Source organism: Maylandia zebra, linkage group LG7 (genome assembly GCF_041146795.1).
Source record: "Maylandia zebra isolate NMK-2024a linkage group LG7, Mzebra_GT3a, whole genome shotgun sequence".
Lineage (NCBI taxonomy): Eukaryota > Metazoa > Chordata > Actinopteri > Cichliformes > Cichlidae > Maylandia > Maylandia zebra.
The window spans coordinates 2,750,423-2,768,510 of record NC_135173.1 but is presented as its reverse complement, the minus strand read 5'-3'; the positions used below and the strand labels follow the sequence as shown (position 1 = coordinate 2,768,510).

General features: G+C 41.8%; 1 protein-coding gene across 3 annotated transcripts in view; it reads right to left on the bottom strand.

Moving 5' to 3' along the window:
* dyrk4 (dual-specificity tyrosine-(Y)-phosphorylation regulated kinase 4) overlaps positions 1 to 18,088 on the bottom strand; it is a 30,951-nt gene that overhangs the window by 3,733 nt on the left and 9,130 nt on the right. For 2 of the 3 annotated variants that reach the window (XM_004568224.4, XM_004568223.4), the window contains exons 3-8: positions 5,664 to 5,747; positions 4,184 to 4,336; positions 3,838 to 3,988; positions 3,439 to 3,602; positions 2,378 to 2,514; positions 199 to 339 (exon numbers count right to left, since the gene is read on the bottom strand). In XM_004568224.4, the coding sequence (XP_004568281.3) occupies positions 199 to 339; positions 2,378 to 2,514; positions 3,439 to 3,602; positions 3,838 to 3,988; positions 4,184 to 4,336; positions 5,664 to 5,747 (830 nt within the window). Of the gene's footprint in view, positions 1 to 198; positions 340 to 2,377; positions 2,515 to 3,438; positions 3,603 to 3,837; positions 3,989 to 4,183; positions 4,337 to 5,663; positions 5,748 to 8,303; positions 8,613 to 18,088 lie in introns of those variants that run through there. The other variant, XM_004568226.4, reaches the window with a different exon arrangement.

The window sequence follows — 18,088 nt, the reverse complement described above, 5'->3', positions numbered from 1 at the left end:
CAATTTACTCCTAATTGATTGCAGTTACTTAGAAGTAAAGACCAGAGACATGCGAGAACTGCCTTTGATAAGCTACACTGTCTTCACACCGTGCTATTGTACCTGGGAAGGGTGACTGACGGCGGATCCCCTCGATTAAACGCTTCATTATTTAGTGTGTTTACATTCCTGCTTTCTGAATGTAGGTAACATACTAACCCCAGAAGCTCAAAGGAGATGCAAAGGTGATTTCGGAAGTAGAAGTACTCCTTCATGTGGATGACGTTGTGGAGGTTGTCTTTGTCTTTCCTCTTTATCACATCCAAGATCTTCAGCTCCACAAGAGCCTGGTGATGAAACCTACAGACAGATTTACAGCTGACACTTAAATTCACACCAAGAGTGATTTGATTCATTACTCATTTCTATATTTTAATAATACAAGTGCAGAATAAAGATATTCTTTTCTATAAAGGGAGAAGAGTCATTAAATAAATGAGGATCTGTATTTGTACAAGCTTTATTTCTCTGATTGAGATGCTTTTCAGCACAAAAGCCTCCTGATATCTCTGGATATTTCTTTATATCCACTGCAGAGAAATCAGATCTAAGATAGCCATCTGACACAGCTTAAAGTTCTTCTGTGCCAGGTTGCACCTATTTTGTTTTCTGCATTATTGAAGTAGCGGTAGGACCCAGTGGCTCCTGCATCTAACCTACAGGACTCTGGCACCGCAGCCACTGTGATCCTCAGTTAAGAAGGACAGGTAAGATAATACCATTGGGGTGCCGACTTCTACCATGCTAAATCAGGTCTCTGCTATTTGGCAGTGTCCTGAAGTGTAAAGTGATCAGGTTGCAGACATGTGGGGGAAAAAAACTCACAACGGGGCATGAGATCTCAAATGACTGACAAAAGTTAACTTCTTCAGTGTCACAAATAACTTATTCCATAGAGCAGTGATTCCCACCCAGAGGTAGCCCAGCGACCACGGGCCAGTTGTACCTGGACAGGCAATGTGACAAAACCCGAACACAATTTAATTTAGAATTGAGTAGACGTAGACAGGCTTTAGCAGGAAAGATAACAACTACTTGAAAGTAAGTAGTAGAAATTTGAAGTAATAAAAGTATATTAAAAGCTAAAACTGGCAAGCAATTGAGGCAGGTAGATAAGCAGTTAAAATTATTAGGAGGTCTGTCATAGGGAGTCAGTGAACAAAAACTACATTGCCAAAAGTATTCAGTCATCCATCCATATTATTTCATTCAGGTGTTCCAATCACCTTCGTGGCCACAGGTATAAAATCAAGCACCGAGGCACACAGACTGCTTCAGGAGCTCAGTGAATTCCAGCGTGGATTGCATCGATGCAACAAGTCCAGTCGTGAAATTTCCACAACTATTCCACAATTGACTGAGTGGTATTATAACAAGGTGGGAGTGATTGGGAACGTCAGCAACCCACATAAAATTGCAGACCTTCAGATCAGCTCAAGAACAGTGTGTAGAGAGCTTCATGGAAATTGTTTCCATGGCCAAGCAACTGCATCCAAGCCTCACATCACCAGGTCTAATGCAAAGCTTGGATGCAGTGGTGTAAAACACGCCGCCACTGGATGCTAGCCGTGGAGAGGTTTACTCTGGAGTGACAAATCACACTTGTCCGTCCGATGGACAAGACTGGTTTGGACGGAACGTATTTGTCTGCCTGGTTTGTGCCGAGCATAAAGTCTGGTGGAGGGGGGATTGTGCTGTGTGGTTGTTTTTCAGGAGTTTAGGCCATTAGTTCCTGTGAAAGAAACTCTTAATGCTTCAGCATACCAAGATACTTCGGGCAATTTCATGCTCCCAACTTTGGGAGAACAGTTGGGGATGGCCCTTCGTCTTCCAACATGACTGTGCACCAGTGTACAAAGCAAGGTCCTAAGAACATGGGTGAGTGAGTAGCCCTATGGATTAAGAATGGGATTTCACTCAAGTTCATATGCATGTTAAGGCAGATGAGCAAATACTTTTGGCAGTTAGTGTAGCTGAATAAGAATAGCTGATACCAGAGTAGGTACTAAAAGTAGTGCACTGGTGGTTGAAATATTAAGCTAATAGTTGAGACTAAATAATTCAGATATAGACCAAATTTAGTTTGAAATGAGTTCAGTGGGGGTTTAATGTCCATCTGACAGCGGTGTGAGGGCAAGTCCAAGGATAAAGGTCGGGAGCTGTAAAGCTTTACTTCACTTGCAATTTTAAAACAAGAAGTATATGAAGATAGGAAGTGTTTCTTTTTTCTTTTTTTTTAAAATACAAATTTCAGGATCTTTTTTGATTCTTTAGTGAATTGATCACAAACAAAAAGAAAAAAATAAATCATATTACATTTTCCTGTCATTTCTCATACCTTTTCTTATTGCGGATTATCTTTATGGCTACAAGTTCATTGTTCTTGTGATCCAGGCATTTTAGGACCTGCCCGAAGGAGCCTTTCCCGATCACTTCCAGCACTTCGAACCTGTAGGCAATGTGGTCATGCAACACCTGAAAGAGCAAGAGAGAGGAGAAGTGAGGATGTGAGACTACTGTGCACTTTGTCCTTGCACTAAAACAAATCTTTATATCACAGTAAAAGTAAATGATGTAAAGTAATATCATGATTTACTAACGTAACATTATATTAACTTGGTGATATTAGTCTTAGAATACAGGCAGCATTCTCTTCTTTGTACACATCAGCCACAGTGGCTTTCCTGTAACTGTCAGTCAGCGCTGTAACAGTGAGATGAGCCTCAACAGACATATGAGAGTCTAAACAACGGTCAGTCACTCAGCCTTTAACAGCTCATTCATTGCATATTGTCTATTGACACACAACTGTCCATCACGTGTCTGATTTATACATGGTCAGATTGAACGGTGGAGTGGTGCCCGCAGCTGCTGGAGGTCGTTTGGTCACATACTGTTTTCATTGGCCAGCTTGTTGGTGCATAAATGAATGGCACAAATGTCTTTTACATAACGACTACTACTGTTGCATACTACATGTGGGTTCTCTATCATATCGAGACTATCTCTCCACTTGTACGGAGTGGAGAGATAGTCTCTCACTCAGAGAACCACGGTTACAATGTAACCGCACGATATGTGGATGTGCTTGTGAATGGAGTCACTTAAACTCTTGACAAACTGACCCAACCTGATGGTGACCTCATCATAATTAATATTTCTTTCCTTTTCTATTTCAAAGAAACTTCTAGAAACTACACTCGGGTGTTGACTGCACCTTTTGTTAGATGCTACCATATGATTTCTTCATTAGGCCTGTTTATTTAATCTAACTGTCAGTCTTTGCTGTGTTAGGTCAAAAATATAAGTTCCTGCAGGCTGTAAAACCTCGGCATCAACACAGATGAAGCCTGATGGTTATAATCCAGTAAAACTCTAATGCTTGCTCTGAAACATTACCCTGATGTAGCTTCCGTGTTCATCATCGTATCCTGAGTTCTGTGGAGCTCCTTGGGAACCCTCGATTTTCTGGGAACCCAAACCAAGGAACCAGATCTCAGAATAATCCATGATTTCTTCCTTTTCAAACTCTGTCAGCCGATCCTGGAAGTTCTTCAATGCTTCTGCAACAGGAAGCATGAGGAGGAAGACAGGATGAGTCAGTATCACGTTGATCTGCCAAATGCAGAGGATTCTGAAATATCGCCTTCCAATGCCAGCATGCTATTTTCATTCCATCAAGGCAATGAAAAATATTAGTTACGTGTTTTTGTTGGAACACCCACAATATATTCAAAATATGAAATAACGTTTCCTTTATGATTCACTTGTGTTGTATTCTGGTTGACACCAACATACCTACAGGTGACATGGGTAACCTTTGACCCTCGTATGCTTTCTCTTTCTCCAGCTTGTTGATGAAAATCCTGCTGTTGCGAGACACTGCCACTTTATCGACTGTTGTACCAAACCGTGTGGTGAACTGCTGAGCGGGCTTTGGCCTCTCATCCTGTTAAGTAACACATAAAAGAGTCTTTTAGCATTTTGGGAGATGAATAGTAATGAAGGATCCTCATTACGTTTTCACAGTGATTCTAAAACTACAGCGCCATTTCTCAGCTTTGAGTTAAATAAACTAGCTGACGGCACACTAGACAGCTTCTACTTCACCATGTTATGGATGCCTAGTCAATAACAGCCTTACCGATTGTGTCTGATAGTTGTTTGGACCCCCTTTGTTGGCAATTTGGGGCAAGATGCTGTCTGACTGCTGCTGCTGGTTTTTGGCATTGCTAACCATCACCTGGACCACTGGTGGCTCGAGCTGAGGCAGAGTCCCCACACTGGAATTGAACTTCTGTGATTCAGATAAATTGTTATAGAAGTGTATTTGGTAAGTGCATTCAAGACAAAAAGGTGAAACATAAATGGAATAAGAGTTAGAAAAGAAAAGCAAAGTTTTATCAGATCAGTTTACCAAACTCGTAAAGCTTGATTTTTGAAGAAAGTGAAAAATAAAATAAAACATAATAACAAAATTATTATAAAATAGGCAATTTAGGTCAACAAACAAGCTAGCTCTGGGACCTCTAAAATGATATTTCTCTACACATTCTACATTTTCATATGACAGAATGAAACACACAGGCATCTAAACAGACAGCTGTAAGAAGACGACAAATTAATTGGATGAAAATATGGCTGCAAGTGTGATATCCAAATATTCATTTTAAATGCTTGTTGCAGCGCCTTTCATTTTTTTTCATGAGAATGTGCAAACTGCACCTCATCTGTTTTGCTTCATCGTCCCTTCATGCATTTTGTCGGTGGAGGCTTGGGTGACCGGGACCTCCAGCTGATAGCGTCTGGAATTACCGGTCAGGGTGAAAGAAAAATGGGGGACAAAGACCCATGAGTCTGCGCTCTGACAGACTCTGTCAGTGGTGGCTTTGTAGGAGGGTGAGGTGCACTGACCTGCTTTTCTTAGGCTGCCACCCTGATTGCTTCGAGAGCATGATTACATGTGTCACTGCCTTGCAAGGCTCAATCCTGGCAGTGATGGTGCAAAATTAGACATCTGTGCTTTGCCAAGTCCTCTTGAGAACATCCTGCAGAACCGTCTGTGACAACAGGGTTTTTTTTCTCACGTTTTTATGTATTGAACTCAGATGTCATGGAAAACAGAGATTCCCTACATCCATAGTGATACTGCATCCCCTTTAGCAATGGATGGATGAAAATTAAACTCTTACATATTAATTATTGATAACATTCCATAAAAAAGCACTTTCATAAATTCTGATATTTCATCTCACGTGTTAAGAGCTGCTGCAAGATCTGCCAACTTGGTTATGACGCATAGAGATAAGCTAAATATAGTCACAAGCACCTGCCACAACAGGCAAAGGAAGCAAACACAGTTACATGCCTGAACGTAACTGGGGGGCCATGTTGTTTAAATAACGCACACACACACACACATATATATATATTTAAAAGAGATGAAAGTAGTGGCTGTAGTTTATCTTTTTCTTTGTTTGTCTTGTAGAAATTGTTAGAGTAGGTCAGACACAGCACATTAGTTTGAATGCAAAAAGAAAAGGTTGGCATCAGTGGAGGATAGACTTGGCTAAAGAACATGTTCTGGTTAGCTGTTAAGCATCATTCGGTGGGAAAGCACTGACCTGTGAGCAGGGCCGATTTGTTCCAATACGGTTGCCTTCTGCTGGGAGCCTGTGAGGGTGAGGAAAGGCCTCTGGCCGTGATGTCTGTGGGAGGAATGAGAATGATTCATAAAATGCCCTACACAAAAAGTGAGAAATAGCTGCCTTTTATTCCCAACAAGCTGGAAATAAAATAGATACAATGGGTAACCACATTTTTCTCCTGCAGTGACTTATTTTTACAGCGTGATGCAATTGGACAACGTGTCCAAGTCAAATAAAGGAATCCCTTTACACCAAAAAAGACAGATTAAAGCAGGCATGTAAGATAATAATTAAGTGTCTACTTGTGCTGGATTCCCCAGTCTCTTCAGAAACACACAGCCTCTAGGCAGCTGAGCGGGGCTGAAACCAGACGAGCTAAAATAATGCACTGTGATCCTAAAATAGATCACATCTGCAAAAACCCAGCAACACCAAGCCTCTCACTTTAAATTTCCCTTTGTGCATAGTTTGTGTAAGCATGCGCTCATGTGCACATCCATGTGCTCTGCAGTAGGTGTGCACGTGCTTCCGAGCCAGTCCTCACAGGAGAATCATTGGACTGAATGCATTACAGGGAAGCAATAAACGCTGTTCTAAAAAAGTACCACACACGTTTGGGATGATTCTGTGTGCGTCGCTTCATCACAAAGCCAGCTTACACGTGCCTTATTAATCAGCGGTTGAGCTCACAACTGTGTCGAATGACACCATATGGGTGAAATAAAGCTTAGCTTCATACGGGGATATGTGTTAAACTCACAGGCCAGGTTGGGTTGTTGTCTGCAGGTGCTAGATGGAAAACAGCTTCCAGATCACAATCTTAATCTGTATCATTGACTCAGAAGCAAATGCAACATCAAGTCAGCGTCACCACAGAACTGTCTACAGAGTGAAGAAGGTGAATTAACCCAACTAGCTGATTCGACTTTTTGTTAAAGCTTAACTGGATACAGGCGCTCTCTGGGTTCTCCCTTTACATTAAAGTCAATACAGTTCTTCAGGTTAACACTGACAAGGAGTAGGGTACAATAATGTGGTCATGTTACAATGTTGTGAGTGAGTGACAGCTGGAGCCATGTAGGTCACTGTGACAGGTTGACTTCTTAAACATCACCTGTACAGGTGTGCTGTAAGCCTGGCTAATGAGTACTGAGCCACTGGAAACCCAGTGACATCACAATAAGGCAAATGTGACCTGTGACCTTTTATTCCACTGTTATAGATGCATATACATCAGCTGACACTGAATAAGTAAATGAGCACATTTTGTTTTCACTTTTTTTTCTTAAAAACAATAAATTGAATTCTGTTTTTGGAACACAGTGGATGAACTGTAACACTGTAAGACTTGGACAAACTTTTATTGTACATGCAATAAACGTGTGCTCCCTTTGCCCATGTAAATCCATAATCCATTAACACGAAGGTCGGAGGGACCATATACAAAAAGGATATTTGCTCTCATCCCAAATAAACAATGGACCTACAATCAAGACAGCAAAAGCCATGCCTTTATTGATGTGGTTAAGTCTTAGCTGGATGTAGGATCATCTCAACAGGTGTATGAGAGCAGGTTGACCTTAAAACCGTCCACCATTAGGGTCAACTGGTTAAAGGGTTAAAGCAAAGCAATAAAACCAGGAGCCATTGAGGTAAACACCAACAAACTAAAACCTGCTGCTCATGAACACTGTCATCTGTCAGACATGTCTAATCATGCTCTCCATTTATTTTGTATTGCACATCGCATGCTGAATGTGAGCACAAGGAAGAGGATGGATGTAAAGTGGTGGTAAATAGTCATCAAACCATGTGATCACAAATAGTGCTAGTCCTTAGTTTTAGACATAATTTGTAAAAAGGAATTTTGCATTTTTTCACTCATGCAGGAAAAAAAAGGCTACAATTCTTTAAAGTGCCAAAAACAGCAAAGGTTAAATTTATGTCAGTTCCCATGTAAGGTGTGAAAAATATACCAGAACACATATAGACTTACAGAATCTGTCAGCACAACAAACACTGAAGTAAGTAGGCTAAACAACGACTGAAATAGAAATGGATCAGATTTTTCATCATAACTTGGCATGCACTCAGGGGAAAGGGAGTGGACTGCGAAATAAGCACTCAAGTAGGATAGCTTATGAAAGAGAAATGGAAATCATTTCAAAGTTACGTTTAATATTCTTGGAATGAGTTTTTTAAAAAGTGAATACAATAAAAATGGTAGATTTTTACTATAGTTTCATTATAAAAGTTTACCTGTTAGAGGTCTGTCCTACAATTATCAGGGATGTTAGCCCTGTGTCAGAGCAAAAGTCATCTAAAAATGAAGATAACACATGCTCTGGCACTGGTGCCAGTGGAGATAAAGCAGTGATAATATTAATATTCACAGAACATATTCATATTGTCTGTATCATAACAATATAACACAGACAACATTATGATCCCATAAAATAATCCCAGGAAACTTTTATGAGTATCGTCAATTTGTTTTTGTAATTTTCCAATGAACTGCCTGTAAACTGGAATATTGATCCCTATTCGATTAATAAGAACTTCCTGCTTTGCTACCAGACAGTCAGTCTAGTATCCAGCGAACAAACAACTCCTCACCTTGTTATTTATTTCTGGCAGCATGCTGTGTTATCAGCCTTGACAATCCAAAAACAAAGGAGAAATTACGAAATCCAAGTCATTGTATCCAACTCTGTCCGTCCAACCTCAAAAACAAGGCGCACTTTCCAAAAGTCCAACTTCGTGATAAACACTGAATCAACACTGATGAGGAAAATCCCGATGACTGATCAGATTCCCGCAACCCAAAGCTGCCGTACTCCCGGTTTTACGCGCACACGGTAAATGCACTGTCGTCAGAGAGGAGATTAGCCCGCGAGACAAGCTGTTGTGCCGTGACGCGTTCTGCTAAGACACCGGAGGAGCCACCTGTTCAGGTTTCTGCCGCTGACAGCTGGGGCTGTCCCGATATAGATTTGTTGGTTTTTTTATCCGTTTGCTGTCGTCCACCTACACCATGCGGTGTGACTGATGCGCTCTCCAACACCGACGCTGTGCAGCGAGGGCTACACCAACGCACGCACGTACTGGCCACAATGCTTGAGCTCACTTCAGGTACTGTAAATGTTTTGTAGACTATTTTCAAAGTGAGGTCCAGAAACCTCTGCGCTGTCGAAAGCGCGCAAGTAACGCACGGTCTCACCGTCGTTCTTCAAGATGAGTCTTCATCTTTAAGTGACACGCACACGCGTGATGTGTTTTCCACAGTAGCTACATTCAGATAAATCCAGCAGGTTTACTGGATTAAAACTTTTCTTATTCCTTTTGTGTCTTTCTGCCAACATTAATTAAAATTAAGCAGTTCTGCTAAAATCTGCCATGTTTTACAGTCCTGTGCCATTTGTGTGTGCACTGCAGGGTCAAGTAGTTGATAAAAATGAACTAAAATCTCAGCTCCTTGAGCAAGATACTAAACCTCAAATTGCTCTCTGATTATCATAGTGTGAATGATAGATACGAAGCAATTAGGCTTGGGTGAATGAGTGGAGTTGTACCAAGCCCTTTTAGTGTTCAAGTAGAGCAGAAAAGTGCTATATAAGAAGTATTCTATAAAACAGAATGTCAAAACAGTGATTAATGCACTCAACGCATTTCAACACATTTGTTAGCCTTAGCACACTTTAAAAGAACTTCATAAAACTAGGGCTGCCACGATTAGTCGACTAGTCACGATTACGTCGACTATCAAAATCGTCGACGACTAATTTAGTAGTCCGAGACCGAGAAGGCCGGAAGTGTGAGGCTTAGGGATGGGTATCGTTTAGGTTTTATCCGATACCGGTGCCAAATCGGTACTTTTGAAACGGTGCCGGTGCTTAAACGGTGCTCAAACCGGTGCTTAAAGAATGGAGAACACAAAATTGGTCCAAAAACCTCTCATGTTCAGCTGTTTTTTGTAAAAAGATAACAATTTTAGCCTTTTCTGCAGCTATGGGGCATATATGGTATCACTCTTGGCTGGAAGCTTAAACAATGGAAAAAAACACAAACTTTGTCCAAAAACCTCTCATGTTTAACTGTTTTCCACTTTTTCTTTGGTCATTTTAGCCTTTTTTAGCCAGGGTGAAGGGAGTATCTGCCATCAAACAAGAAGACAGCCGCATGTAGCTATGATGATGTTTGCTAGTTCACCTTACATGCATTAATGTAATAACGTGGTTAGCCTACTCAACGTAAATTACACACGAACAACATTAAGCTACTCACGCAGAGAAGAACGGCTGCTGCTGCATCATCATCCTCATCATTTCTGCTACACTGGCAGGGCTAGGGGCCAGGACTCTCCTCTTCTGGTTCTCGGGGGATGTTGCTAACTCCGGGTCCGATAACAGTAGATGTGCTCGGTGTGAGGTCTCGCAGCAAGCTATCAAATACGGCGCATTTCTCGGCTTTAAAAAAAACCGCTATGCGTCGCCAGGTGTTTCATCGGATTCGAGGTGTTACCTCCTTTGACAGTATCACAGTATCAGCTTAAAGCACTTGTTGCTGCTGAGTTTGCATATTTTGCTGTGAAGTACAGCCAGACTTTGACCGCTTCGCCTTGGACATTTTTAATCTGTAGCTCTGCTCTAAAAGAACCTACGTACCTGGCCCCGCCTACTATCCTTGGAAATGTAAAATGATTGGCTAGAATCTAAAGTGTATCACAGCTCAGGAAAAAAAAGCACCGAAATGTGCGCTGCTTTTCGGTCTGGTTACTACCGTTTATGACAGAACTGGTGCCATCATGGCACCGGATACCGGTACCCATCCCTAGTGAGGCTTGTCAAATGGGACGGTCTAACCTTCAGATTTGCGTCACCGCTGTGTCGGTGGAGTTTAATAAACGAACTAAAATATAACAGGACACTGGCGTAAATTCTCGACCGTCTCACACTTCTGTTTAATCAGTTTTCTGTTTGACGTTTATTCAGCTGTGTGAAAATCCCACAGGAAACCACCTGATGGATTAATAAAGTTTTATTTAATCTAATAATCTAATAACTTTGATCTCAGCCAAACTGATTTACTCCGGAACAAATAAAACACCGAAAAAAGCCAAACAATTACATTTTTATGTTATCCGAGTGACTTATATATGATATTTAACCCTAGTAGCGAAAGACAGCGGGGGTCTGAAAACAATGAAGCCAGGAGTCCGCTGCTCTCGCCGGCTCGAGTGACCATTGAACCCCCCGGCTAGCTATCGAGCGGGTGGGTAACAGACGTCTCCAAAAACGTCGGCGCACTTTAGCAAAGATGCGATGTCTTGATAAACTGAGCAGATATTTGAAGTTTACACAGCTACTTTCTCACCTGAAAATATGTTAAAAGTTTATTTTGTGGCACAGGAAGATTAATAAGAGTAATTTTAAAACTTAGCAGCAGCTGCCATTGTTGGAAACTGAAATTGGCTGGGCCGCACTATGAATTCTGGGATATGGTGGGCCACGAAGGAAACACCCGACCCATCCTTCAAATTCGGGAAAATGAAGGACGTATTTGTCGGCTGCATTTGAAGGAGTCGACGAATTGGGACAGCCTTCGTCGCCTGGCTGTGACGTAATCGGCCTTCAAATGCAGCCTCCGAAGGATGCAGCCGACGTTTTGGGACACAGCTAATGTATTTGAGTGACACGGTTAGCGCCCAGTTAGCTCCTAGCATTTCTCAACAGCTCTGCCTCCTTTTCGACTGCCCGGGACATTTAAACAATGGATAATCCGTATACAAACAAATTCATGCTTTTCTCCTCAACAGAGAGCGTCCCCCGATTGAACAACAGTGCCATAAAATAAGAAGAATGGCACCTAATTATAGACTTAATAATACTGACTTAGTAATATGTCACATGAAGATTCATCAGCCAGGTTAAGTGTTTACTGACAATTGACAATTATAGCGGACATCATCATCACTATTCCAACAATCCTCTCCACACAGACAAACATAAACACTCGATAACCACAGTTGAGTACGTGTTTGTAATGACACTAGTTCAGTTTACAATAGGGTTCATTTGCTCGGTCAGCAGGTGGCGGTATCCCCGTACACTGGGGAGTAAACTGCCATTAAACGAAACAGAAGAAGAAGAGAACATCTGCACATGCGCGGTACGGATCGGGGAGTCCTGATCCGTAACTATCTTTTTATTTTTCGTTTTTGTCTACATTATATTGAAATGTTTCATTATTGCAAACATTTTAAGAGATACTTATTATTCTTAACATCTCAACAGATAATCTGACCGTAACCATCATAAAAGGCTTCGAGCGGAAGTAGTGGCTTTTTGCACGTGCGTGGTACGGATCGGGTAGTGACAGTGCCCGCATTTGGAGGCCGATTACGCTACAGCGAATCGACGAAGACTGTCCAAATTCGAAGACTCAGACAAATGCGCCCTTCATTTCCCCAGATTTGAAGGATGGGTCGGGTGAATACTTCGTGGCCCAACCTATCCCAGAATTCATAGCGCGGCCCAGCTCAGTTTCCAACAATGGCGGCAGCTAGTTAGTTTTAATATTACTCTTATTATTCTTCCTGGGTCACAAAATAAACGTTTAACATATTTTCAGGCGGGAATGTAGCTGTGTAAACCTCAAATATCTGCTCAGTTTATCAATACACATTTTCAAAAGCGCTCCGACGTTTTCGGAGACATCTGTTACCCACTAGCTCGATAGCTAGCCGGGGTTCAAGGCTCACTAGAGCCCGTGAGAACACCGGACTCCCGGCCAATGGTTTTCATTTGTTCCTGAGTAAATCGGTTTGTCTGAGATTAAAGTTATAGTTTTTACACAGCTGAATAAACCTCAAGCAGACAGCTGATTATCAGAAGTGTGAGATGCTCGAGAATTTACTCCGGTGTCCTGTTACATTTTAGATAGCAAGGAGTTTATTAAACTTCACCGAAACAATCTGCAAATTTCATTAAAATTTAATAAACTATCATCTTGTCTTTATTTTTAGTTAGCACAGACCTTAAACACTTAAAGCTGTAAGCTAATGATAGTTATATAAGAGCAGATGCTGCTGGTGCAATAAGCTGTACGTTTTACGTCCAATGGATGATGATCTGATTAGCCGACTAATCGCAAAAATAATCGGTGACTAGTCGACTATCAAAATAATTGTTTGTGGCAGCCCTACATAAAACCCAGAAGAAATAGCAATGAACTTTCATTTCACCTTGACACAACAGTTACGTGTTTTGAACCCTGACTGACATATGAAACACACCTTACCCTTCAAAGTCATATTAGAGCATGGGGCCCTTTCACAACAGCCATTCTGACAGTTTATGGCCAGGTAAACTCAGGTGGAACTATCATTTATTACACTGAGCCAAAAAAGACACAATTAAAATGTTTAATTACCTTTGTTTACCCTGCTGTAAAATGTCAAAATGGCTGCTGTTTACAACAAAACAAAACCTATTTGCATCATGTGATGCAAATGTAAGACGAGATTATTTGCTTTCCAGTGACTAATCCACACTGCAGGAGGGAAACAACTCAGTGCTCCATGTGCTGATTAGCCCGGAACCAGTACAAGAGATGAATATGATAAGACGACAGCAGTTATGCAACAACAGTGGCTACTTCAGTAATCAGCTCTGGGAATGAGCATCTATTGAGGAAGCTGCTGCTACTACCCTCATTATACTCTTATCTGTTCTCTTGTTCTCTTATTTCTCTTGCTGTATTTGTTTAGTCAGACATACAATCCTGTTTCCAAAGACGTTTAAATGCTTGAAATTAAGCCGGCAATGACAATTGGAAAATTAGATAATGCAAAGCTCACAAATTCAGATTTCTAGGCAGAAGGTTAGTAACATGACTGGGTCTATAAAAGAACAATTACAAGGGGCTATGTATGAAAGAGCCAGGGTAGCATCTGCGATACTAGCAGGTAGCTAAAATTCTATATAAAGCAATTATTTAATATACTAAATTCCCAAATACCTAGAGTGTAGTTCAAATAAAATGTAATGCAAGACAGTACCGAAAGATGCTCTTATCCTCACAATCTGCCTTTCACTTTAGACAGTAACCTAGCATCTCATTTTGAAATCAAGCTGTATGATAAATAATGCTGAATAATCTTGCAGCATTATTTTTGGACAATGACCAAATATGAAGAAGGTGCTACCAATGATAAGTTAAGGTTTAGAGCTGAGCCACTGAGAGTATTTGTCCCCTGTTGGTGGAGAAGCCATCCAAGAGGGAGGTGAACATAGTGACAGTGAGCACGCGGTCCTCTCAGAGGTGGAAGGACTCCTTTAAGTCTCATTAATATTGACAAAACTCATTACCATGCATCTGTACTGCAGCATGACTGGAAAAGGGGGGTTAGATGAGAATATTGACTTCTCTCTCATGTGCATGCTAAAAATAAAAGCAGCTTAGCCAAGCATAAAGACTAGAAACGAGATGAAACAGCTATCTTGACTGCACATAGAGGACTGTAAACCTTGCCACACTTATCCTGGAAGAGTATTTAAGCAGCTTCTGTTTTGTCACCCAGGTGACAACACATTAGACGCCGCATGAGAGCACCTGAAGTAAAAAACACAGATATGGAGTATAGAAACAATGAGAACAGAAAAATCAAGAAACAAAGGATCACAGTTTATTGACGGGTGTCATAGCACAAAATGTAAAGCCTGTGAGCATTTCTTTAAAATAAATCAATAAAAACAAAAATAAATTCTAACTAAAAACAGATAAGTGGGTGTGGCTGTCTGGAGAATGGAAACAAATGATTGCCTTTAGTCCCATCTAGGCAGTCCTGTTGCTAAATATACCTCTGGGTTGACCCTCCTGTTCCTACCCCAGCAGCAGCCATGGAGGAGGCTAAAACCACAGCAGGCAGGTGAGGTCCCGTCTTCCCACATAGCACATCTCCTCCATGCTGTCACAGCCGCAGCCTCAACGACATCTCAACCTCTAGACACTATTTCCATCCAGAGGTGCCGTAACGACAGATGGCCTCTTGTTTGAGGAGCAAATGAAAAGATTATGATTGCAGTGATGATACCAGGCCTGCATTTCCAGTAGGTTTTTGGTCTAGTTGAGCTCCATTTGTTAAAAAACAAAAATTTCTCCAACTTGACAGAACCTCGATGCTACAAACCTAAGCGATGATAAGTTTCCATAAACGATAAGTTCCCTGAAAACTTCTTGTGACTCTGAACAGTACTCCTCTACAATCTGGACCTTGCTTCATCGAGTTATTCATTTAGACGAGGTCATATTCCAAACCTCTGTGGTTTCTTCTCTGTCAGGTTTCTGCAAAGTATTTTTCTCTGCCCCAGGTTTTATCCAGAACAGAGAGGCAGACTGCCGACAGACACTGAGAGGATGCTATTGCTTTGTGCAGTTGCTATTATGAGTGAGGGAGTGCTCTCTGTCTGCTGCTGCCAGTGACGTATGGATGGGACTTGACTGGGGACCCATCCTGAGCCGGAGACAAAGCAGCAGGGGCCTGGCACTGACTTTGCCATAAAAGAGGCCTCTGGGAGTGAAGGACAGGGGGTGGGAAGTGGTGAGCTGGGACTAGGCAGATGAGAAAAGACAGGTACAGAGCTCATCATCCTCCCAGGTGGGCACGTCGTGGGGAAGTCAGATGGGGAGGTGGTGCAGCTCTAATGGCCCTCCCATGTGGTTCAACAGATGCCTGCAACTTTCCTCTTCCTTCTCACTTGTCACTGTATCCTGGAGACAAAGACAACGGGGATGTTATATCCCCCTGCCTGCTTCTCCTTATCCACCCCTCCATCTCTTCTACTCTTCTACACCTCTTTAGCTGCTTTACTTGCTGCACAAACCCCTGTGAGATGCTACAGTCTTGCTAACAAACAGCTTAGCCACCCCACCCTCCTGTAGCTACCCCTGGCCTCCTGCCTGCTACACACAACAGCAGAAACAGCAGAGCCCACAGCAGGACAGGAGACAAATGCTGACTATAGCTTTTTACTGCAGATAGTCATTGGGTAACCAAGTGTTGTAATTATCTCTCTGTATTTCTTTTTAATTTATTGCCGATGATTAAATGATTTATCGGAGGAGCTCTCTATTTAAAGTCCAGTTATTAGGGAGGTAAGAGTGCAACAGTTCATATTAAATGTTGCAGTCATACCAAAGACCAAAGGACACGCTGTCAGTAAGCACAAGCACGCTGCGCTCACAGGTTCCACCCCTCCACTATAAATAAAATCTGTAAATCACCATGTTTTGGTGACAGGAAAAATGTTGCTATTCCTGTAGCATGAAGCACCAGGGTACTGTATTCCATTACTGCTCAGTCAGCCAGTTGAGACACTTGAGGTACAGTAGCTGCTGTATCACTTCTCTCATCCTGTATTCTCTTGTCCTGTATTATTTAATTCATTTGCTCCTCAACCAGCTGGATCAGTCATATAACTGGGCTATACCTTTTTAATGTCTCTGATCTGGATAGAACGAACAGTAAGTCTGTTAAGTCATGACCAACCTGCCACCTCTGAGAGGACTGCAACCTGGTGCCTTACATGCTGTTGGGCCTTTGGCTAATCGCTGCCAGGTGCAGGCAAATTGAAAGAAGATGGGTTATCGGCCAAAACAGACCGTGTCAGTGTCCCCTCCCACATGGCAGAGAGGTATGTGGGTAGTGTGACCCGGCTGGCAGGTGCAATGCAGCATCTGCAGTTTAAAATGCACAGCAGACGTCTCAGTAACAGCATGTCACCATGTGCAATATGGGTCAAGTTCACAAGGTGGCACAACCACATACACTTTAGTCACACAGGTGATTATAAACTCACTTGTAACATACATTATATGTAAACAGTTTTTGTGCAAAAGTGCAAATTTTGCAAAGGTGTTGTGGCTAAGATCCCCAGTCTGTTAAACCTACTGTGGAAATAAATGAGTTCATTTCTGAAGAACAATAACGATGTCGTCATTGAGTCGCTGCATTAAAAGAGCATCTGATAATCTGTTTTTATTAAAGTAATTACAATCAAGCCACATTCTGAATATTAGCCCGCTCAGCCCCATTCTCTATAAGGAGGTCTGTGTGCTTGTATCTGTGTGATTGCATTCATGTTTGCTATGTTAGTGTCTGTGTTTCTTTATTTGAGTAAAGCTGAAAATTAAGCAGTTCCCAGGCAAGCGAAATCTTATTAGGCACGTGGAGAGGCTCTCTCCAGCAGGGTGAAGACGGTGAGACAAAAACAGGCAAATAACCTCAAGTCGACTTGTGTCCATCAACAGAAACACAAGCCACCGTTTTTAGTAAAACATTGTCTAAATTTGGAAAAGTATCTGCCCTGTTTGACAAAAACATCCTGCAATCAAAGTCAACTGAGCAGATTTGTCCTGATGAATAAATTAATGAATTGATTTATAATAAGAAAATATCAATGAGGATATTTTCCAATAATGGGGACATTTTGTGGTTAGCACTGTTGCTTTAGACCAAAGTCTTGTTTGTTGTCCTGAGTGGGATTTCTGGCTTTCTCCCAGAGGTGTTAGGGTCCCTGGGTCGTTGACCCAGTGTTTTGTGTTTTTGGTTCTTTGATTTTGTTATTTCATTATATTCTAGCTTTGCTTTATGGGTTTTAGGATCATTCTTAGTTTAGGTTCTCTGGGTGGGGTTGGTTAGAGTTTTAGTGTTCTGGTTTTCTGTCTGTGTTCCATAGTTGCTGTCTTCCCTGTCTGCTGTATCCCCACATCCAGTCAGTGTTTGTGTCTGCCCTGGTCCCACGTCTCTGTTCCCTCTGTAGTGCCTGCATGTGAGTCTGTGTTATGTGTTTCCTGTTTTACTTTGAAGGTCTCTGTCTTATCTCAGTGTGTTCAGTTTACGCTTCTTTGGTCTCGTCAGTTCTGATTTGTCCCAGCTGTGTTTCCCTCCTGTTACTCATTCCCTGATTGCTCCCTCTGTGTATTTAAGCCCTGTGTTTCTCTGTGTGGCGATCTACCGTTTACTTTGCTGTGTGTTTTGGCAATCCGCTGGTGTTAGTTTTTTTTTTTTGAGTTTTTCCAGTTATGTTATGTTTGCGTTCAGCATTAAAACTGTTTTGGTTTAAGTTCTGTCTCCGGAGTCTGCACCTTGGGTCCTATTTAGTGATGGGCAGATGAAGCCCCATGAAGCACTGGAGCTTTTCATCCAATTGGTTCACCCCAACGCGAAGCTTCATGAAGCTTCATTTGCTCTAGCAGGACACCTACTGGACGTAAAAATAATAGCTGGCATGAATTTGAAGAGTGTGGCATTTTGCACACAGCCTGTAAATGTCAACAACAAAAGGAGTGTGTAAAACATGTATATTGTAGTGATGGCAGTATACTGTGTATATTTATGC